The following is a 23547-nucleotide window of genomic DNA, read 5'->3' as shown; positions in this document are numbered from 1 at the left end:
CTTTTGGCAATAGTGGAAATTTTGTTAGGCTTTATATACTTCAATAATTATTTTCATTTGAGGCTTTGTATTTGAGGACAATTATTTTATTCAGTCTTATGGCATCCATTTCTAACTGTGTCCTCACCTTATTGTAATTTTTTCTGTTTCAGATAAAACAGTTGTCCACAAAACCACTAATAAGCGTCAAACCACATGATGGTAAGTGCAGGCTATAAGAAAAGGCTATAAATTAGGTTTATTCTACTTCTGAGTCTAACATTTTGGTTCAGTTATCCTAATACAAAATGCTAAAATACAGTTATCCTAGTGCAAATGGTACAGTACATTACAAATTGATACTTGAACTTCACAAATTTAATTTTAAAAATCAAATCGGCGCTTGCAATGTAACTGTACTTCATATTGTGTCAGTGCTGCTGGTTCCTTGCCTCTTTTCTGTTGTGTGTCAAACCTGCACAGATTTGCAACCTTAAGGTTTTACAAGGCACAAAGCTGAACACTTGAAGGGAGGCGAAATGAAAGCATGGTATTTAATAATTTTTAAAATGTAAATTATTTTACAACTTTTGGTTTGGGTTTTAAAAATACTTTAGCTTGAATAGTTTTATTGTTGGGTGCCTATCGGCATCTTGGGCAGGTGGAGATTTACTTCACGTGCATACAAAGGACAGATATTGAGAGGGCAGATGAAATTCAATAATTTACAAACAGTTTTAACAACTATAATAATGCTTTGCACTGATAGCACTTTGTATCTGAGGATCTCAAATAACTTTACAGTTAGTTAAACCTTACAAGCCCTAAAATATAGGCAGATGTTGCAGGGTGGAGTCCCAGAGCATACCTCTGTAGAGCTGGCGCTGCAGTCGCCTCATCTCAGTTCCCCTCTTGGTTCTCCTGTGGCTAAGAGTTTTAACATTGTAGGGCTAACTTGTCTTAAGTTGAGTCTGCTCATGTCCGCTAAGACAGCCCTGAACAAGTAACTGCTGAATAAACCTGAACAAATAATTGCTGAAGCAACTAACTATTGTGTATATGTTTATAGAACATAAGGGAGGCAGAAACTAACAAAACTAATGATGGTTGGTATGTTTATAGTGAACAAAGTAGGCAGGAGCAGTCTGAACTGATAAGCTTGCCTTAAGCTATCTGCATAGTGATTGGACCTCACATGTAAGAAGCGTAGATGTTAGTAGCTAGAATGTATATACACAGTGTGATGCGTGACATGAATTGAAATTATGATATCACCCTGTACCCAAACCCCCTGCGTCTAGGCCTGACCAGTGTGGGCAAAGAGCTGTTACATGCCTAATAAAGTAACCTGAGTGATGAGCTGGAGCTGAACTGAGATTTTTGAATCCCAGAGAGCTGGACGGAGTGTTCTTCCAGAACTGGACGAGGTGTTGTGGATAAGCTGAGTAGTAAGGTCTCCAAGGGAATCCCAAGAAACGTAACATTCCTCCCTCTTAGGGCCTGATTTATTAAGTCCTCACAAAATAAACACATGATTCCTTTGGCTCATTCAGGCTTCTACCCTTGCTTAGTCAGGGTTTCCAATTTACCCCTGTTTCAGGACTTCTGACTCTGGCTCTTTCTTGGATCCCCAGTTCCATCTCTACTTGAGACTCTCTGCGAGTCCCACTCTGACTCCTGAGCCTCTCTGGTGAAACCTCTTTCCCCCCCATCTTCCCTCCCAGGTCTTTTCCTAGCCCTGGTCCCTGGACTCAAGTTCTTCCTTCCCTTGGGGCAGAGTCTTCACAGTCCAGCCTTTTTGAATCCTGTTAGGGTTTCATAGCCCATCATCATCGTGGTTCACCACAGGAGATTCTCCCTGCAATCTTCTCCTGACTCCAGGCTTGCTTTTGACTGAGCTAAGAGCTTTAATAACGTTCAGCGGCATGACTTCTGGACACCATTTCCATCTTGGTCTGGGGAGCTTTCCCGGAACTACCTGTTCCTAAAGGAGCCATGCATTGGAATCAGCTAGTCCTGGGCCCTCACTGCTGTCACAAGGGACAAACTAGGCTATTACAGGAAGCATTTCACACATTAGAAAACAGAGACAAAAACAGGTTAAGTGACTTGGCCAGGTTTACACCTACAACTCAGTGGCAGAGCAGGATTTCAGGTTTACCTCTCCCATCTCCAGCAACTTGATAATACTGTCACTTCAATTCCTTAGTAAAGCAACCTTTTACTATTTTGGAAACTCTGTTGGTATAAAATGTTGTCTTTCCCTTGAAATATGTTCCGTAATTAATTTATAAATGTGCTACAGTAGAACCTCAGAGTTACAAACACCTTGGGCATGTAGGTTGTTCATAACGCTGAAATGTTCGTAACTCTGAACAAAACATTATGGTGATTCTTTCAAAAGTTTACAACTGAACATTGACTTAATACAGCTTCGAAACTTTACTATGCAGAAGAAAAATGCTGCTTTCCCTCTATTTTTTTAGTAGTTTATGTTTAACACAGTACTGTACTGTATTTGCTTCCCCTCTCCCCCGCCCCTTTGGTCTCTGCTGCTGCCTGAATGCATACTTCTGGTTCCAAATGAGGTATGTGGTTGACTGGTCAGTTCATAATTCTGGTGTTTGTAACTCTGAGGTTCTACTGTATAAGTAAATATCTGCTATATTTGAATGTATACATCTGTTATTGTGTACTGTAAGACATTTGTTGTTACCTTCTTTCTTTTGTGCTGTTTTAGTGAATGCTCCAGCACAGCATGTTGTAGAACGTAAATCAAGTCTACCCGATGCACATGGTAAGTTCTGTAATAGACTCAGTTTCAGTACATGTAAATCTAATACTCAGTCTTTACAATTTATCATCTGTGGGATCATTTCTATGACAATACTTAAATTCAATGGAGAATACAATTTAATTAACTGTGCTTTAATTCTCACATTAAACATTGTTCTAAAATACATGTAAAGGGACACTATTGAGGTGGGTAGGTATAAAATCTGACTGCTTTGAGAGTGATTCCCACAAGATAGATGATTTTTACCTTCCTGGTGTATTCTATGTAATTTGTTTTTCCAACTGATCATTGGAACTAATAGTGGAGGGGAAGCAAAATTGTGACTTTCTTTTTCACTAACAGTGAACAAACTGGTGTTTGCCTAAAGAGTGCGTGTGAAGTGGTTTGTTTGCTGTGAGTCTTGGAAAAAAATGTTTTTTTCATGTGGTTTCAATCATTAGTTGGATGGAAACTATGACAGAAATAATCAGGAAGCTACAACTCTCCTGTTGGGATTATTGTCTTTGCGTACTGTAGGTCAATATTTTGGTTTACTAGTCCACATATTCTGATGTCTAATACTGGAAAAAATCTACATTGACATTGTATTCAATCATCCTACTTTGAGTGCAGTGATATGTCTAAGAATGTATCATCATACTGTATCATGTCTTATTGCTTTAATTTTTTTCTTTTTAAACAAAAGCAATATTTTGTTGTTGAGAATATCAAAATAGCTTCCAGTGGGTCTCAACTTTCAAAACAATGACTAATACTGTTACCATGGTAGCTGGAAATCTTCAGTGATCAATAAGATTCTTTTCTGAATAACATTTCAAATAGTAAAGTGATAGAGTTGTGGGTGTTGTGTTAGGTTTTTATGTATTATGAATATTACTATGTATGCTGTGTGAATTAATTTTGAAAAAAAAAATCTAAAATTGTTAAATTAAATTTGATTTCTAAACGAACCATTGTAAGAAACACCACAGAGAGAGGAAATTTTATACTTCTCAGAGAAGCTTCTATAATTTTTCTAGTTTGACAATAAAAGTTTAAGTTCAGAGGTATCCAAAAATAGAGAGTGGAAAAAAGGTTCCACATGTTATGAAAGTTTTAGACAACTTAATCAGGAGTGAGCAACTGAAACTAAAATACTGATTTGAAAAGATATGCTGTGATTGGAAATAATACATTAATTAAGTTTCAAGGGCTTTTTATGTATTACAAAGTAGTAGTATTCAAATAATATTAAAGTAACATTTATTACTAACCTATAGTCGGCAATAGTTTAGTGAAATACATTTTTTTAAATGGAGTGGAAAAGTAATAATAAAAACATATTTATAAGTTTTCTATCTTTTTACACTCAAGCAACTTCTTATACACCAAGATGGGAAGGGGAAGGAAAGTCTTAAGTAATTTAGATATGGAATCAGAGTTCAAGGATCTGGTGTTGTCAAGAGGGTGTGCTTCTTCAGGTATAACTCCTCAGTGTTCATAATTGTAAAATAACATAAAGCATTATTTTAACCAGTCCATTTTTTTCCTTTTTCATCTGCAGTAGGAGAAATTTTTTTTTTAATATTAATCACTTTTAGTTCTCTGACTTGCTCATTTACATCAGCACTTTCAATGATCATGTTCTCCTCATTTCTCTGCTCTTGTGGATTCTTTTGCATTTTATAACACTTCTCAACATAGAAAAAGATTGCTCTTTGTCAGTATGCAGAAGTTTCAATGTTGTTTACTAATGAAACCCCAATGAGCGTGTTGACTTTACATGATTTTGTTGATGATCGTTTTATTTATCTCTGCAGGTCTCTCTCTGTCTCTCTGTCTCCCCCTCTACTTTCCTCCCTTCTGCATTTTTTTTTTTTTTGTCATTAAGATTCCAAATTTCTGCTTATAAAGGTTAGTGGAAACTAGAGCCTTCCCCTAACTTTTCAAAGATTTTCATGGAAACTAGCTGTATAACCAAAGGATGTAACGTAGCTACCTCTAATGCCATTCTGAAAATATCTGCGTTTCCTAGCAATTTGAATAAATACTACTGCTTTTTTTTTTATTAGGCCATTTTGAAATCAGAAGATCTATCATAGTCCGATCAAAGCAGTTGCCCATATCTGTAATACCCAGACTATTACCTTTTTTTGATAGAATTACTTCTGGAAAGTATAATCTTGGATACAATTTTCAAAAGTGCCTAAACCTCATTTAGAAGTCTGAACCTCATTTTCAAAAGTGACTTAGGCAGTTAGGGCTAAATCCACAGAGGAACTTCACTCAGTGTTGCAACACCTAAGCCCTAGGTGCCCTGTCACCTACTGGAATCCTTAACCCCACGTACGGCACTCAGACTCCCCATACAATGCATGGAGACAGTTAGGTGCCTACGGAAGGGATTATCAGAAGCCAGCAAGCTGCGTGGGGAGCCATCTAAATTAGACATGAGTGAAATGCAGAGGAAAGGGGTGAGGCTTAGGTCCAGATCCTCAAAGGTGTTTAGGCACCTTACTGCCATTGATCTAGGCCTTAAGTGTCTGACAGGCTGGAGGGAGGTGCTACCCTCCACTTGAGCCATGAACCACTTCTTGGAGTTAGACAATAAGCCAGGTCAGCCTATCCCCTAGCATGCAAAACCCAGACCGTTCTTGTGGAAAAACAAGAGAGAGGGAGAGATCCTATCATAGCTAGGGGTCTACCAAATTCGCAGCCGTGAAAACTGCATCACAGACCGTGAAATCTGGTCTCCCCTGTGAAATCTGCTTATACTATGGGGTAAAAGTGTACAAAAGTGCACAGTGTTTCTCAAACTGGGGACCCCAACCCACAAGGGGGTCACAAGCCTATTGTAGGGGGGTCATGGTATTGACACCCTTACTTCTGCACTGCCTTCAGAGCTAGGCAGTCAGAGAGTGGCAGCTTCTGGCCGGGCACCCAGCTCTGAAGGCAGCGCTGCCACCAGCAGCAGCACAGCAGTAAGGGTGGCAATACCATACCGTGCCACCCTGACTTCTCCGCTGCTGCGGACAGCAGCTCTGCCTTCAGAGCTGGGCACTCAGTTAGCAGCTGCTGCTTTTCGGCCGCCAAACTCTGAAGGCAGCGCAGAAGTGAGGGTGTCAATACGGCGGTCCCCGTACAATAGGCTTGCCACCCACTTTTGGGTCGGGACCCCCAGTTCGAGAAATGCTGTGGAGAAATCACACATTTTTCACGGGTTGGTCATGGCATAAATAGCAAATTTCATGCATGTGTAACACATCTGCAGAATTTGCTGTTTATGCCGTGACCAGCCCACCAAAAATGTGTGATTTCTCTGCACTTTAAGTAGACCCCTAATTATAGTCAATACCTTGGTGGTTAGGGCATGCTCCTGGATTGTAATGAGCAGAGCAGGGACCTGAGCCCATATTCCAGGTGAGTGCCCTAACCACCAGGTTATTGGGTGTTCTTGGGTGGACCTTTCTCAGTCTCTCTTGCTGGAGCTGTTTCACTTTGTATAAGTAATTAAATATTCATTTTGAGCAGGGTCTTGAATTTGGTTCTCCCAAATCCTAGGTGAGTTCCCTAGCCACTAGGCTATAGAGTCTCTCTCTTTCTCTATCAGTGCATTCATTAGTTGGTACACTAAAAACTTAAAATGAAGTAAATCTGATTTGGACTTAGTCATAATTGAAAACATGTACATTTGACATATTTAGGTTTAAAATTAATAAAATTTTAGCATATGATCAGACTGCTCATGTGCAATATGTGATTTCTTAGAAGTGAACTGATATACAATATATCTATTTAAAATATGCATGCATCACAGTCTGCATCTGACACCCCTTTGTGAAATTTGATTTGTATGTGTGAAATAATGGAGAAATAATTAAATGTGTTTATTTTACTGTGCATAAATGGTGAGGTGTTATGACTATCCTGAATTGTTAAGGAGCTAAACTAATTTACCTAATCGGTAGTTTATGATTCTCTAACTTGGGCAGATTGCTTATTGACATCAGATGTGATACTGGATCCCTAAAAGAGTGACGTTTCAGAGTATAGGTACGCATGAGAACAAGGGTAAAGGAATGAGTTTTGAATATATTACATTCACCAACAGTGTCAGTTTACAGCAAAAGAGTTTTCACGTTTTATACTTTCTTTTCATTTTGAATTTGGCTGGAACGTATGGCAAGGACTGTCTTTTAATTACATTGCCACTACATGTGCCACTATAGTTAAGGGTGTGTTACAACTCTGGTTAAAAGTTGACCTGTTTAAGCCCTCTAATTTCAACATGCTTAATCAGATTCCTTTGAAATTTGGTGTGTTTTAGGAAGGTGGAGGGGAAGATTAGACACCCAAATTTGGGTTCTTTGAACTAGGAGTTGTGGAGATATAAGACTCCCCCACCTCCTTCCAAAAAAATAGACATTTTTCAAAAAAATTTGTTTTTGTTTTTTTGCACAGAGCTGGAGATCACTCTATAGCTATGATATGGGTCGAAATGGTCTCAATCTGTCAGTTTTTCCCAAAGTAGTGCCTGGCACCCACTAAGCCTTTGGGGCACCCAAATTGTGAACTGTATTTAAGAATGTGTTCACTTCTTCACTTGTATAGATGTGTAGTCTGGAAGGATTACCCTGCGCATGCCTCAACAAAGAAAAAAAAAAGTGAGATGGCTTCTGGGCAGCTACCTTATGCTTGTCTGGGTATTCAAGTGTGTTGCTAATGCCGTTTCCCCAGGTGAACACCCCTTCATTGATGTTTCTTGTCCAAACCTTTGTACAGCTCTGCAGTAAAGATTTAATAATTAATGTTTCTTGCTACAAGTAATTTCTGTTAAAATATGTTTTTATTGTATGAGGAGGTTTACTGAGAACTCGGCAAAATAATCAGCAGCTGGTCTACCCAAAATATTTGTTATATCAGGTGGGAAGGAACCAAAGGCAGAAGACTTTGTGTGGGGGGGTGGGGCAGGATAGGAGACAGGGGGTTGTGGCTGCAGAAGGGTCAGGAAATAAGGATGGACGGTAGGTAAACCTTGGACTGGTTGTTTGAGAAAATCTATATTTTACTAGCCCCTGGTGGGGCAGGCTACAAGTGGCTACATCCTGATCTCAGGACAGATTAATGTGGTGTTCGCAGATACATAGCGCACAGTTTTGGAACTGATAGTGCAGGTACCTTGACTGCTCAGGGAAATATGCTGCCAGGGTATTCAGTGTGTGGTTTCTGGGTGATTCCTGGTCACAAAGTTACAGAAATTTGCAGGAGAGCAAGGAATACATCATGACATGGGGATTACTGTCCAGAGGCTGATTGGGTGGAGAGAGGTGGCCTGCACTGGCATCATGTTTTGTCCACTCTGCAATATCTTAACTGGTCATGATCTACAAGAGATTGCAATAATTCACTTGGGCAGAAATGGGCTGGGCCTTATTCCTGGTGTATATTTTATACAGGATACCATCTGAACCTACAATTTCATTTAACCATCATTAAAGCTTTAGAATCTACTTATATTCCACCTCACTGCTGACAATATCCTTTTGTCATAAAAGCACCAAGGCCTGCTACTGATATAACTTACACAATTCATCATAGAAATGATGCATACTGCATCTTAAAGGTACTCAGGCACCTGTTCCCTTTCCTCTCCTTACACACGAGAGGGTGAAAAACAGATCTCCTCCTATCACAATCACAACTCGTCACACACCTCAGAGTAATCTACAGATCTCACAAACACACCTCTACCAAGCAGAACTCACTACTTCCTCCACCATTCAGTACAGCTACACCAGACACTGATCACACGCTCTTTACCTGAAGTGCATGAAGATAATAAATGCTTTGATGCTCTCATTTCCCAGCTTCCTACCGATAGTACCCTTTCTAGTATAACCTCTGTGCCCTGCTAATTACATAACATCCTGAAGGTACACATGCAGCTCTTTCTTTTGCTTGCTCATAGGGAAGGATGTTAAACAGATCTTCTCATTTTATAATCACAGCTCTGTCACACACCTCAAAGTAATCCACATATGTCCTCATAACACAAACACACCTTTACCAACTACTGCCTTCAACATTTAGTGTAGGTCAGTGGTTTTTAACCTGTGGCCCAATCAGCACCCATGGCCCATGTGACATCCTCAGGACCATACAGGTAGTGTGTGTGTGTATACATACAGGTAGTGTGTGTGTGTGTGTGTGTGTGTGTGTGTGTGTATATATATATATATATATATAGTGTGTATATATATATATATATATATATATATATATATATATATATAATAGATTGAGAAAAACTGGTGTTGGTACACCTGACACCCTTAGTGCACCTGGAGTGTATTCAGATAATTCCCATTGGCTATTGCCTGTTCTGGGGGAAACAAAGGGAAGGTAGTGTGGGCAACCTTTTTTTCCATTTTTTTATCATTTAATAGTGTTAGATGGAGTCTTGTAGGTGAGAGTGAATGGACTGTAAAAGGATGTGAAGAGCTTGTTCATATCCACAACTGTAGGATTGGCATAGTAAAGGTATGTGTGCTAACGGGACATATTGGGGCATTGCTGAAAGAGGCAGAATTAGGGTTGCATGGGCCCATGCCCCTGCAATCTTAACTATGCTTTCCCTGGTACTTCTTCAATTAGTGTTCCTATGGTTGCTCCACTCTAGGTGTCTTCATGTCCCTGCGCCTCAGATTGCAAATTTTTGGTAGCAGTGTCCATTTGGCCCACACATGCCTTCTCCCTGTCTCGTGCTCTGTTTTGCTGCTATATAGCACTGTGAGGGCAAACCGCCCTCAGTTCCTTCTCCACTGCCCTGGCCTGAGGCGTAACCTTAGCAGAAGCCATTGACAGAGATTCTTCTTAGTGTTTTTTCTTACTCATTTTCCATAGTAGTAATAAAACTTTTATTAGTTAATGTTAATAATTCCTTCTTCTCTTTTCATTTCGTAACTATTCTACATGCAAACTATTTTTTTTTTATCTCCTGAGTGTAAATTAGCTTTCCCCTAGTTCTTTCCATTTGGGAAGTGAACCCTTAAAAAAGGAAAGCCTGGCTCTCCTGGGTTTAAACGCTGCCTTTCCTGTTGGGAAGCCATTCCTGTCACTGATGGCTGTTCCTGCTGCATTCACCGCCTCGGAGAGGCACACATGTCTCAGAAGTGCATGTTTTGTCTCAAATTAAAATCCAGAACCAGAAAGAGCCATGTGCTAAAATTAAGACTGCTTATGATGGAAAACTCACTCCCACTAGCCTCCAACCCTAGGCCTGGGACCTCCCATGGACAGCAGTCCCCGTTGAGACCGATCCAATGATGTTGATGGGATCAGTCTGAATACTATCCAATGACTTCAAAGAGGAAATCCTTGGATTCATTTTAGGAAATCTTGAAAAAGCAGGCCACAAGTTCGCCAAGTAGGGAATCAGCCAAGAGAAAGAGGTCCCCGGCACGGTCCATAAGCTTACTAGGCACCAACATAAGCGCGGTATGAATATGTCTACATCCCTGGACTTACATTCAGTACTGAGACATTCTACTCCACCATCCATGACTGTGCCACCCCATCAGGCAACTACAAGGAAGATGATGGGGATGACCTATACTCGGTCTCTGTCCCAAGTTCTCCATTACAACACCAGGGAGCTAGCTGTGTAGAAACTTAGGTACCTTCAATCTACCACCAGAGTAGAAGAGACCCACCTAGTTGATATGGATACCCATTGATGCCCTTTCCATCACCTCAGTGGCCATACTGGGACCCTGGGGTGGCATATAGACAGTAAATTTCGAGGACCTCCAGCATCACCCATAAGGATAAAGGAAGGCAATCTCCTTTAACTTCAATAGCCAGATCTCCTGATCCTCAAGAGGAGTCCTTTGAGGAACAGGAGGAGATACTCCGGTGACCAACATTTCTTCATCATCTCCTGATTACACAGCCATGCCTCCCGCATCAGGTACAGCAGACAACTTCAAGCAATTTCAAGACCTCTTTAAGAAGGTAGTGGATTCCCTGCAAATCCCGCTTGAAGAAGTCAGAGTCACAGCATAAATTGCTAGACATCCTGTATATGTCATCATCAACAAAGATTGCACTCCCCATCGACGAAGTGCTGCTTGATCCGGTGACAACTATATGGCAGACACCAACCACAATACCCCCGATGTGCAAAAAGGTGGACAAAAATATTATGTGCCCTCTAAAGATGGGGACTTACTATTTTCTCACCCTTCCCCAAATTTATTGGTTGTTGACACTGTTCATGAACATGGCAGACAACACCATGTTAAAATGACACCTGTACGATAAGGACTGGAAGTGACTGGATTTATTTGGAAATAAATCCTATTCTTCAGCAGACCTACAATTTAGGATCGTTAACTATCAAGCCCTCAGGGCAAAATATGACCCTACGAATTATTCTAAATTAAATGCCTTTATTGAACACCTCCTGTGGCATCAGAAAAAGCAATTCCAGGCAATCGTTGCTGAGGGTCAGCTCCTTGCAAGGACAGCATTGCAGGCATCTCTGGATACTGCACATATTGCTGCTGATTCCATCTCCCTGGCAGTTGTCACAAGGAGAGCATCTTGGCTTCATTTCTCTGGCTTTCCCTTTTGAGGGATATAAATTGTTTGCACAAAGAACGGATGAATCCCTCCACACATTAAAAGATTCTAGGGCCACATTACATTCTCTGGGTATTTACACTCCTGCCCAAAGAAGACGACCTAGTAAGTACCAGACAGCACAGAGATCCCAGCCTACTCACTTTCCTCCTCCCCAAAGGCATTATGATCCTCAAAGGAAGAAGCAGAGATTACAAAAATGGAACTGACTGCCGCACAATAATCGACATCATAAACTTCTACATCCAAACAACAATTTTGATGTGCTGGTCAAGGCCCTGAGTTACCTCAGTCTCATTTGCTACAGCAACACAAATATCTCCACCAATTTGGCGACCGCCATACTCCTTTTTATCAAAACTGGGAGTGTATAACCTCAGACAAGTGGGTACTAGAGATCATTACCCAGGGATATTCAATCTACTTTACCTCCCTCCTCACCCTCAATCTACTATACCCCCCCCCCCGACCCCTCCTTCCTCCATCTCTCGTCAGGGACCTGTCTCATGAGCACCTTTTATGCGAGGAAACAAACTACCTCCTAAAATTAAGTGCTGTAGAACCAGTTTGCACCCAACACAGAGGCAAGGGTTTCTATTCCAATTACTTCCTGATACAGAAAAAGAATGGTGGTTGGAGACCCATTCTGGATCTAAGGGCACTCAACAAATTTGTAAAAATACAACGTTTCAAGATGGTTACCATGGCAGCAGTAAACCCATCTCTTTACCAGGGGGACAGGTTCTCGGCCCTTGATCCACAAGACAATTACTTTCATATCACAATCCACCCATCCCTCAGGAGCTTCCTGAGGTTCACTCTGGGTCAAGATAATTTGCAATACAAAGTGTTTCCATTTGGTCTATCTTTGGTACCGAGGGTATTCTTGAAGGTTCTTTTTGCGCTAGTGAGGCACCTTCGCAAACAAGGCATTTTGTTATTTCATAGAATCATAGAATATCAGGGTTGGAAGGGACCTCAGGAGGACATCTAGTCCACCCCCCTGCTCAAAGCAGGACCAATTCCCAATTTTGTGCCCCACATCCCTAAATGGCCCCCTCAAGGATTGAACTCACAACACTGGGTTTAGCAGGCCAATGCTCAAACCACTGAGCTATCCCTCTCCCCAATTTCAATATCTAGACGATTGTTTGCTCAAAGCACATACCTTCACCGATGCCTTTAGAGACACATGAAAGACAATAGATCAGGGGTCAGCAACCGTTCAGAAGTGGTGTGCTGAGTCTTCATTTATTCACTCTAATTTAAGGTTTCGCATGCCAGTATTACATTTTAACGTTTTTAGAAGGTCTCTTTCTATAATACATACAATAATAGTTTAGTTATAATAGTTTAGTTATATAAAGTAAATAAGGTTTTTAAAATGTTTAAGTAGCTTCATTTAAAATTAAATTTAAATGCAGAGCCCCCCCCCGGATCAGTGGCCAGGACCCGGGCAGTGTGAGTGCCACTGAAAATCAGCTCGTGTGCCGCCTTTGGCACATGTGCTAGAGGTTGCCTACCCCTGCTATAGATCTATTCCTATAACTAGGTTTACAACTAAATACCCATAAGTCCACTTTGACCCCATGCAACAGCTGGAATTCATAGGAGTCTTGAAGCAAGTCAGGTTTTTTTCCCCCCCACTGCTCCCCTTGCAAGGCTGTTCCAGAACTTCACTCCTCTGATGATTAGAAACCTTCGCCTAATTTCGAGCCTAAACTTGTTGATGGCCAGTTTATATCCATTTGTTCGTGTCTGCATTGGTGCTTAACTTAAATAACCCCTCTCTCTCCCTGGTATTTATCCCTCTGAAACATGATTCTATTTTTTTTTTCTTTTAGTGGTAACTGTCCAGTGAAGAAACTTAGGCATCCTTTATATCTGGTAACTCCCACAAAAAATAAAATAAAATAAAATTAAAAAAAAAAGTTGCAAAGGAGAACAGTTGGGAGGACACAAAAGAATACAGTTACATGGTTCTAGAAGTTATCAAGAGCAGGTATACTCTTGCATTTTGATATAATCACAGAACACCATCTACTACTGATCACACTGCTCACTTATTATGGAGGTTAGTTTGTACAAATTGCAATTAGTTACAATTATAGTTAGTTTACAGTTAGTTTGTGCAAGTTGTTACGAGCTACAGTTAGTTTGTGCAAAACTGCAATGTCCTTCATATGATGAATCCTTTGAGTCTAAAAATAGACCTTTCAGGTTTTTTTCTAATAGTCCCTGATAATCTGTAAGAAGTTTCAAAAAATTTTCAAAGCCAATATATGCTAAAGGCAGGAGTCTTTAGTTCTGCATTCAGCTGGAGAGAGAGACATTTTCAGAAGTTAGCATTTGAATTGTGACTGCTAACTTTTCATTCCCACATTTGATTTTCTTCTGGAAATGATCAGTTTTCAATAACTGGCTATTCAGCAGACTACTCAGAATTTCCATCTGAATTTTTGTTCTAAGTTTTTCTTTTGTAGAATAATGGGCTTTATTTTTTCTTTTTTGTTCAACTGGCAGAATTTTCCGGAGGTTCAGTTCACCTCTTTCTAAGCTAATTGTATCCCTAAAGTTTGATTTTATTTTATTTTGGTCTGTCTTGAGGTGTTATTTAGAAAAAGTCCATTGTGGGATTTACCTGCATTTTTGGATGCTGAATCAGAAAGCTCATTCTAATCTGTGAAGTGTAGATCTTTCAGAGAATCATATTGGAACCTTTTTTTTGATGCTGCTTATATTTTTCAGCTTTGATTTTCTTCTCCCTCAGTGGGGGAAGTTAGGTTAACACAGTTTGCAGTGTAGAAGCCCTGTTGGATCCCAGCTGGTTTCTGGATTTCCAAGAAGAAACAGCCAAGTGTCCTTTTATGTTCTTTACTTGGGAGAAATTATAATCTTATTTTTAGATGCAAACCTCACTGCAGTTATCCATACATTTGTGATCAACACCCACACATTTGGATTACTGAAATATAACTCAATTGTGAGACCAATCAGAAACCTCAGCTAGTGCAGAATATGGCTGAATGAAGAGATGCTTCTCTCCGGGAGCGTATTATGTCAACTGAACTGACTTCCAGTTTTGTTTTCTGGTGCAATTCAAGGTGATCTGCAAAGCTCAGCATGGTGTAAGTTCTTGTTCTCTGAGACTGCCTCTCTATGTTCCATCTTGCGCACTGAAATTATCTTGGAATGCGCTTCCTGATAGGCTACAGATTTAAAATCAGGGGTAGGGTTTTAGCGACAGGATGTTTTCAGTGGTGGGGAGGGTCTTTGACTCTGTAACTTGATTTACCCATGATTCCAAAAGAGGCTGAGTTTTTTTCACTTCAGGGAATATTGCAAAATCCTCCTCCTTTTTGCCTAGGTGATATGGTGGAGTTAGACTTTTTTATTTTTGTGCAGGAAAGGTTTTTTTTAGTTTTTTAACTAAACTTATAACAATCAAAACTGCATTTAGTTAAGGGGAATATTTATTATGATGGGGTGGAGATGGGGACGCTGAATTAATTCAAATGCTTCTCCAACAAATATTTATAATTTTTGAGGGAAAAAGTTTGTGCCAGGGTCTGAGACTTGGTTTAGAGACACTATATTATTCCCAGCAAACATACAGTTAGCCCTTCCTTTAGATTTCACACAGATGTACCGGGTCTCGGTGAGTAAATATGTGGAGCTGAGGGGCCCAATCAGGCACTCAAAAGGGACCCAGGTAACTTTGTTTCTCTTTGGTAATCAGAGAGGAAACATTTGTGAGCAGGCTGATCTCACACCCATTTGTTAGAAGGCTGAGTTGCAGATCAACTCAGATAAATCTGTTAGTCTTTAAGGTGCCTCCGGACTCCTTGTTGTTTTTGTGGATACAGACTAACACGGCTACCCCCAATACAGATCAACTCGTGTTTTCTTATATTGGATTCTATGTTTATGTAATAGAGTTTGCTTTTTTTTTCTTAAAACTTGTGCACACCAGTGTCCAAAGGAGAGCTTATCTCAAAGAGAAATACTTTTTGGTTTGGTTTGTTTTTTTGTTGTGTTTTTGTTTCTTCCTCCGCTCCCCACCCCAACTCCCCCTCTCCACCATCATGCAGGGTTTGATCTCTGGTGTCAGCAATGAATGACCAAAGATGCTATGGATAGCACAGTTAGGTTTATGGCTTTCAGCACTGTTACTATTGCATATATTGTTGATTTTAACTTCAAAGCTATTCTAGTATACTGAGAGGGAGAAACAGGTAGCCATAAAGTAGAGTGGCAGATTATTTTAAACCCTGGATGCTGGGAATTGGGATTTCCTGTTACAGTCTAACTACCTGACAAGGCATTGTGTCATGATGACATGAAACACTTAAGCAGATTGCATTTAGGAAAGTATAGACATTATGAGGACATTTTAATCCAATTATATAGTAACTAGCTCAGTAGCAGATTCCAACAAGTGCTAGCCAGCAAAGTAGGCTTCTGGCCAAGCAATCTCTCAGCAGAGTTTTGCTTTTAAGTGGTCTTGTGAAGTCACATTCTCATCCTGTGGCAGTACAGTAGGTAAGAAGCTTTCTCAGTGATTGTGATTTGTTGCAGATTATATGGGAACCAAATTAAGGGGTAAATCTTAAATCTAGTTCTCTGTGTGAGTAACCAGGTCAGGGGCTGGACACATCCTTAGAGTTAGGGAGCATGGGAAGAGTAGCTACCTTATTGAAGCATCTTCAGAAGCCTGTACAGCACCTCACCCAACCCCTCCACAGAGAGAGGTTTGGAGGGTTTTTGTAATAGATGTGTCTTTTATGACCCCAGTCACACCCTTCCCCTTGCCCACCTGTAGCCTAGCATATCTCCATCTGCCCTCTGCTCCCTGATATGCAGGAACCATGAGGGAACGGGGATATTTGCCTTAAAGTGAAGCTCTCCTCCTCCACTCCCCCTATTTATGCAGTGGAACAACCAGTTCTGGTGCTAGGGGACCTTTTGTGGAGGCAGGGGCAGATTTGCCCCTAAATTAATACCTATTAAAAAAATCCATGCACTGATACCAAAATATAAGCAAATACAGCAAAACCTGTTAAGATAAATACCTAATTACTTTATCTTTTGACTATTAAGAATGGGAGAACAGAGGTTCCCATTTTTGTTTAAGTAAGAACTTAGTTAATGCAGTGTGAATACTCATATTTTACAGAATATATTTCCATGCCCTCCTACTTCTCTTATTAAATTAGATAATGTAATATTTTTAAATCTATAATATTAAAAAAAATACTGTGACCTGGCCTAATTTGTGTAAAATTTTTCATGGGCAGGAGGATGCAAGTGAAATCTGTCCATCTTTGGAAGAATCACTTCAGTTTGTTGTGGGAGCACCATGTTCATCAGACGAAATGAGGACACTTTATATACTCCTTGAGGCAGGGACCCTGGGTGAGATCCTGGCTACGCTGAAGTCAATGTGAATTTTGTCACTGATTCCAATGGGGCCATGATTTCAACCCTTGTCTTTTTGCATTTGTCTATAAAACTTCTTCCCCCGTTTGGATGTACACATTGGGAAATTAATATTTCTCCAATTTAATTAACTATACTCATTTATACATTTTTTTTGCATTATGTTTTTGAGGACTTCTGTGTTTGGACTAATGCATCTTGCTATTTACATTTTCTTTTTGTAAACCCTTACTACCATATCGACTGCAAATAAACTTTGTTACATTGTTGCAGTGCATTTTATACTTGGCAATTGTAACATCTAAATTAAGAAGCAGCTCAATCAGAAATTAAGTAATTATTGTATTAGGTCCCTATCCTACCAAATGTAATGTTTGCTACTATGAACAGTCACATTGAATAGGGCCCTCAGTTTTTGGATCTGTGAGGTAGGTTATCAGCAGTCGGGGGGGAAAAAAGCAAAAATGACATCTCCATGTATTCTTTTGCATAACTTCCCCTTTTGGACCTCGATCTTGACCATTTTCTATCCTGTTTGTCTGCTATTCCTATTTTTCCTCATTATTAGAAAAGGCACTCTTGGTGCATATGCTGGAGCCCATAGAGGAGCTTTCAGAAGAGGAAAAAGGTAATGATGGGATCAGTCAAAAATGTAGTGGGCATTACTTGTAAACATTTTATTTGAAAATAAAAATGGATAACATTGTTTGATACCTACAATATTTGTCCGTAGTTTCGAGCAAGATTTATGACTATCCCATTTGTTGTGGATGCTTGTAAAATATAATTTCTCTATCCGGATTCAGTATAGTCTGATGGGGATCGAAAAAATTATGCAATAAGCATATTCCATACATCTCTCTAGGTATCTGGATGTTTTAGTTTTACACAAATGAATACATTCTTATGAAGCTCTTTGTATATTTGTAAAACAGCAATATTAACTAACCAAAATAACCTAGTATCAGATTTATTAATAAAAGATCATAAGGCAATGTTCTCTGGTTTGCTAAGACCACTTTGCATAAGCTTAAAGTGGCCAGTGATGGTTCATGGAGGGGAACTCTCCAGAGGTTTAAATCTGGTGAGGGCAGTGCTGATGCCTTCTATATTAATAACTTTTCTACCCTCCGCGTAAGGTAATGGGGGATGAGGAGTGAGCAGGATGGGAAGTGGGAAATTGGTGGTGGAGTTGAGCTCTGAGGTGCCCCATCCTCTACTGTCCTAAGACCCCAGAGACTTTTTGCAATTAGTGAAGTGAGGGCTGCTCCTGTGGAGCACTAACTTGAGCCAGGCCTAGGCAACTCTGAATTATCGTACCAAACCCCACTGTCTGTGGCAGCTCCTCCACTCCATCTTAGTGCAGCTTGGATAAGTGGAGAATCAGGGCCCTAGGATTTACCATGCTAGAACAAACACATAGTATGGTATCCTGCCCCTGGCACTGGCCAGTACCTGATATTTCAGAGGAAGGCAACACCTTCTCTCTCATGTCATATTGCATATTTAATACGCAGACAGTTTTGCAGAACTGTACATTAAAGGAAAAATCCTTCTTGACCCTCACAAGCAATCAGTTTAAATCCTGAAGGAAAAGATATGATGTGAAAAATGTTAATACTTCTGTACAGTGCTTTAGTGAGAGATTTTGCAAGGAAACCAGCTGCTCTCACCCATTTTTAGTAGAGCTCGCTTGCATTTTCTCCTTCCTTTCTCTGAGTCCATCTGCTGCTCCTGTCTGCTATCTTCTATCTTATATGCTGTGTTGTTGTAGTCATGTCAATCCCAGGATATTAGAGAGACAAGGTGGGTGAAGTAATATCTTTTATTGGACTAACTTCTGCTGGTCAGAGAGACAAGCTTTCAAGCTTACACAGAGCTCTTCTTCAGGTCTGGACTTCTGTGAAAGCTTGAAAGTTTTTCTCTCTCACAAATAGAAGTTGGTCCAATAAAAGATCTTCTGTCTTGACCAGTTATTCTTGATTCCTTTGATCTGCCCAAAAGCACATCTTGCAATACAAAAAACGAAGAAAGAGGACAGTCTGAAAAGACAGAAAGGTCAGTATGTTCTTGTTTTCAGTCACAGACATCTGTGTGGGAGAGTATGAAAATTGCTGGGCATAAAGATTACTTTTTGAGAGGAACATAGAAATTGCCTGACAGTATCAGACTCAAGGTTCATCTAGTCCAGTATCCTGTCTGACAGTTGTCAACACCAGATATTTCAGAGGAAAGTGTGAGAACCCCACAGTGGGAAGATATGGGGAAATCTGCCATCCACAATAAATATAATCCTCGTCTCAGTTAGAGATTGGTTTAATTGTTGAACCATGATGTTTAGTATCCCTTCCAATTTTTTTAATTAATTACAACAATTCTGGATACTCTAACTCCCCTATAAACGTCCAGTCCCTTTTTGAATCTTTCTGAGTTCTTGGCTTCAGCAAGTTCCTGTGACAGTGAGTCCACAGAGAGTACCAGAAGAGCTGAAAATTGAAGCAAACAAGAAGTTTAAACAAGGATTTGAAATAATTTACAATTTGCAGACTTTTTGTGGTTTTCCATTTCCTGATTATGCAGTGTACCTAAAAGATTTTTGTTTTTTATGGCTTACAAAGTTTCCATTCAGGCATAAGAAAGGAACAAATAGCTCTAAGCCACAGTAACAGCAAGTTAATGAATACTTTTAAGAAACAATATTAATACAGAAACAAAGGGATTCAGAATAAATTATTGAGGACAAGATCAGATATAAAATTATTAAATAAGATATAAGATTGAATAACAAGCAAGGTGAGTATAAAATACTGTTCTCTAAATTATCAAAAGTAGCGTTTTGTAAATTAATTTTTCTACTAGCTGCAGTTTCACATACATTTAGGGCAAGATTTTCAGAAGTAACTAATGATTTTAAGTGCCTCAACTTTTGATTGCCAAGCCTGAGCCACCTTAAAGGAACCTGAGTTGCAGAAAGTGCTCAGCAACCACCACTGAAAATCAGGCCCCTTAAGATGTCTCATGTTGGGCAGCCAAAGTCACCGCTCACCTTTGAAAATCTTGCATTTAGTTTATAATCCAAATTGATTCCTTTGCACATTTAACCCAGATTAAGTATTTTGTATTTTACCAGTACTGTCATCTATGGGAAAACGCCTGACCCACAAATTATAACGCTAACACCAAGCATCACTGTATTGTTACATCGTAATTTTAAAGGTTTGCTGATAGTTGTATGGCTCTTTTAAAAATCAGTATTTTCAGTGGAGAAAATGTGAAAGCTAAATTGAATCAAACGTTTTTAATAAATAAGGTTCATAAATGACAATAATGACAAGTCTATTTTAAAATAAAACATATGAAAAATCAGAAAGGGCTGAATTGCTCCTTGAGGCATGGTCCTTTGTATGGGGTAGTACATAGCTATGCTATTATATCCCTTCCTGGGGTGTTATATGCTCCAATAGAATGCCCTATCAGCATTGTTGGCCAGTGCAGGATGGAGGTAGATGCCATGGTCCCCTCCCACTTGGTCACAGGGAAGGTCAGAGGTATCCAGTAATGTTCCTGTTGTGCCAAAGCCACAATCCAGGCAGGTTTTACATTTCTGGCAGGTGGGGGAGCTTTGCTTCCCTTAACTCCTTTGTGTGGCCATGTAGGACCTGGGAAAATCTAGCCCTTAATCTTTTACTTGTCTGCCAGGGTCTGATTTGAGGATGTTAGTATTTCTCCTGCAAGAGTCTCAATGACATCTAGTGCAAGAATGAAAAATATAGCTTACCTTTCCTACTTTAAGTGTGTGTGATGCCATCAGCCCTCAAAGGAAAAAAAAAAATCCTGTATTCAGGTCTGGGGGATTTTAAGACATGCAATATTTATCATGTGTGTTCTGTTAATTTGATAATTCAGACCATATTTTTGTACTTACTAACATATTTAAATTCACCTTTTCACTTCCAAAGGTTAAGAAAGAGCTATTACCTGATGCCTTATTGGAGAATGTTTTAATGTTTGGGGAGCTCCGAAGGAGATGAGAAAAATTTCTGATTGGAAATATGACAAGCTAGTAGACATGACACAGAGTTTGGCTTTGTCCTCAAATATTACTTTTAGAGAACTTAATTATCACAAAATAATTTTCCTTTCCCAGAAGTGCATACGCTACTCTCCATAGTTCCATATTCATGCTTCTATCTTTACAACATAGATATAATATGAAAAAGCATTGTCAATCAAGAGAGAGTGACTGCTTAAAGTTTATATAAGTGGTGGATTCTAAGTAGATCTATGTTTCTGTAAATTAGTTCCAGATTTTGTTAAAAGAAAAAGGCAGCATTGAGCAGACAAAATACCACTACACAATGAAAATATCATGCACATATGTATATTGTTATAAAAAATGCATGGTTCAGTTTTGTCTTTTTGTCTCATCCTGTGTTTTGATACTTTGCATTTTAAAAATATACCTTTTGAATGTAATTTTCCTATCATATTACAGAAACAGAAAAAAATGAACGCAAAATAGGCAGAAGTAAGCAACATTTAATAAATGCTTTGAAGACTAATCCTTCATTAACTAAAGAATTACGAACAGTTTTGGAGCAGACCCTGGTGGAGAAGTTGGAATCCTTGGGAATTAAAGCAGTAAGGTTATTTTAAATGATTATTTTTCATTAAGTGGTGGAGAAGGTCCTTTGTCCCACCTTTTTTCACTTCCTCTTCACTTCCCTACTACAACCCTCAATGACCATTATGTCCAAATATCACCCCTGAGAGGAAGGACACTCTCCCTGTCAGCCAGAGGTGGTTGCTAGAAACCAGTGTGAAATGTCCCCTCATCCTCAAGATCATGTATTTTATCTTTAATGCCCACTAATTGAAGGTTGGATGTTTCCGTAGTTCCTATAGGGAAGTTATAGTGGGTGTTTTTATAATGTTCTGATGTGTACTCCCCACAATAATGCTTATGACAGGGTGTACTCACCTCTTGTAAGTGCGTCCTGTTGGCTGGGTGTGATCCTGCACTCTTTCCTCTCGTTGGTCAGGCTCTGGGATGGAGTTTGGGTGCAGGAGGCAAACTGTCGGCTGTGCTCTGATTAGCTGCTTCCTTGCAGCCTTTGTAGGTGGGCCTGGAGGACCCACCTTCATTGCTCCTTTCTTGGGGCAGGGTGTGGTAGGACTGCAAGGCCTCCAGCAGGGGGCCTCAAAGCGCCTGATACACCCTGTCACAATGCTTTTAATCTTTTTTCCCTGCGATAAAGAAAAATCAGAACCAGTATGTATGTATTGGTAGTTTAACATGTATATTCCAGGGCTAACTTCTCTCCAGTTGTCTAAACTTCACTAATACTACTATAATACTCATAAATAACTTATTTTTTATCATAAGGTTAAGTGATATGGGGTTCTCAAATAAACCTTAGATCTAGTACTTGCCACAATGCAAGTGCTCCTTGACTACAGTTCAGGCAGCCACATCCAAGGCAGTGGGTCTGCTTGGATTCAAGATTCCTTCAGGGATCAATCTGGAGCTGTCTTGGTGCAGTTGTGCCTCGGGTGACAAGATGCCTTCATATTCTTGGGACTGTCCTGATACTATGGGGTTTGTCTTATATAGGATCCTATTACCCCTCTCTCATAGGACCCTGTTACACACACACACACACACACACACGTCCTGATATTTCACACTTGCTATCTGATCACCCTAGTTGTGCCTCACAATTGAGGGTCTCCCCTTTCTTCAAGTTAGATCTTATAAATTGAAGATTTCACATATGGCTTAGTCTTCCTCCTCTTTGTCCCTGGGGCTGCTTTGAGAATTGGCCCTTACTTTACATCCACTTTGTTCTCCTTGTGCTCCTCTGTCACTGAATGCTTTAGCAGAAAGTCTAAGGACCACGCATCCGTCCTCAAGTACAAAATCTTTCTCTTGTCTTGGGACCTCAGTTTCACTTTTGCCTCTGAATGGGAAAGGGGATTGGATTTAAATTTGTGTAGGTGGAAGGAGTTTCAAAAATTTTAGGCAGGATATTTTGTTTCTGACTTTCTTTTGGCTGCCAGCATTGTTTAATTGATTGAGGATTACAGTGGCTGCCAGTGCAATCTGAATTGCAGACAGTTAACTTCTCTCTCTTCCCCTGCATGCCTCTGCCATCCTGGGATTTTTCAGGGTCCCCAGCATTTTGATGTATCTCCTCACCTCATATTTTTTTAACCTGCCATTGTTGGTCCCCACCTAGAATGAGTTCATCTGATTCCTGGAGTAGGTTCCCCTTTTTTGCTCCCCTGCTTATCTCAATCAGCTCACACTTCATTGCTAGATAGTAACTTATGTCTAGCACCCCTGAGGAAGAACAGGTTCTCAGTTTCCCACAATCTTCTAGCACTTCGGCCTTGCCTACACACACAAATTGTACCACTTTAACTATACCAGTATAGTTATAAATGTGCTTATACCAGTATAGCTTGCTCTTGTACAGAAAAGGGAATAAGCTATACTAGTATAAGACATCTTTATTCCAGTATAACTGTTTGCACTAGTAACTATCAGTGTTTAAAAAAAAGTCATACCCCTATCATAGTTATATCAGTACTAAAACTGTGTAACCCAGGCCTCATCCTCACTGGCCAAAGAACTAAGCTGGTTAGAGCCCTTCCTTGTCCTGCTGCAGGCAGTCACAAAGAGGCATAGTCTGAGCTCTGAAGGCATT

At 39.9% G+C, this 23547-nt stretch overlaps 1 protein-coding gene across 3 annotated transcripts in view; it reads left to right on the top strand.

Moving 5' to 3' along the window:
• Positions 1–23547, top strand: part of DZIP1 (DAZ interacting zinc finger protein 1) — a 70818-nt gene that overhangs the window by 27811 nt on the left and 19460 nt on the right. For 2 of the 3 annotated variants that reach the window (XM_074962659.1, XM_074962667.1), the window contains exons 8-11: positions 153–201; positions 2720–2776; positions 17406–17465; positions 21333–21478. In XM_074962659.1, the coding sequence (XP_074818760.1) occupies positions 153–201; positions 2720–2776; positions 17406–17465; positions 21333–21478 (312 nt within the window). The remainder of the gene's footprint in view (positions 1–152; positions 202–2719; positions 2777–17405; positions 17466–21332; positions 21479–23547) is intronic. The other variant, XM_074962674.1, reaches the window with a different exon arrangement.

This window comes from Natator depressus, chromosome 1, assembly GCF_965152275.1.
Source record: "Natator depressus isolate rNatDep1 chromosome 1, rNatDep2.hap1, whole genome shotgun sequence".
NCBI lineage: Eukaryota > Metazoa > Chordata > Testudines > Cheloniidae > Natator > Natator depressus.
The sequence above is the reverse complement of the archived record's forward strand: the minus strand, read 5'-3'. Positions and strand labels throughout refer to the sequence as shown.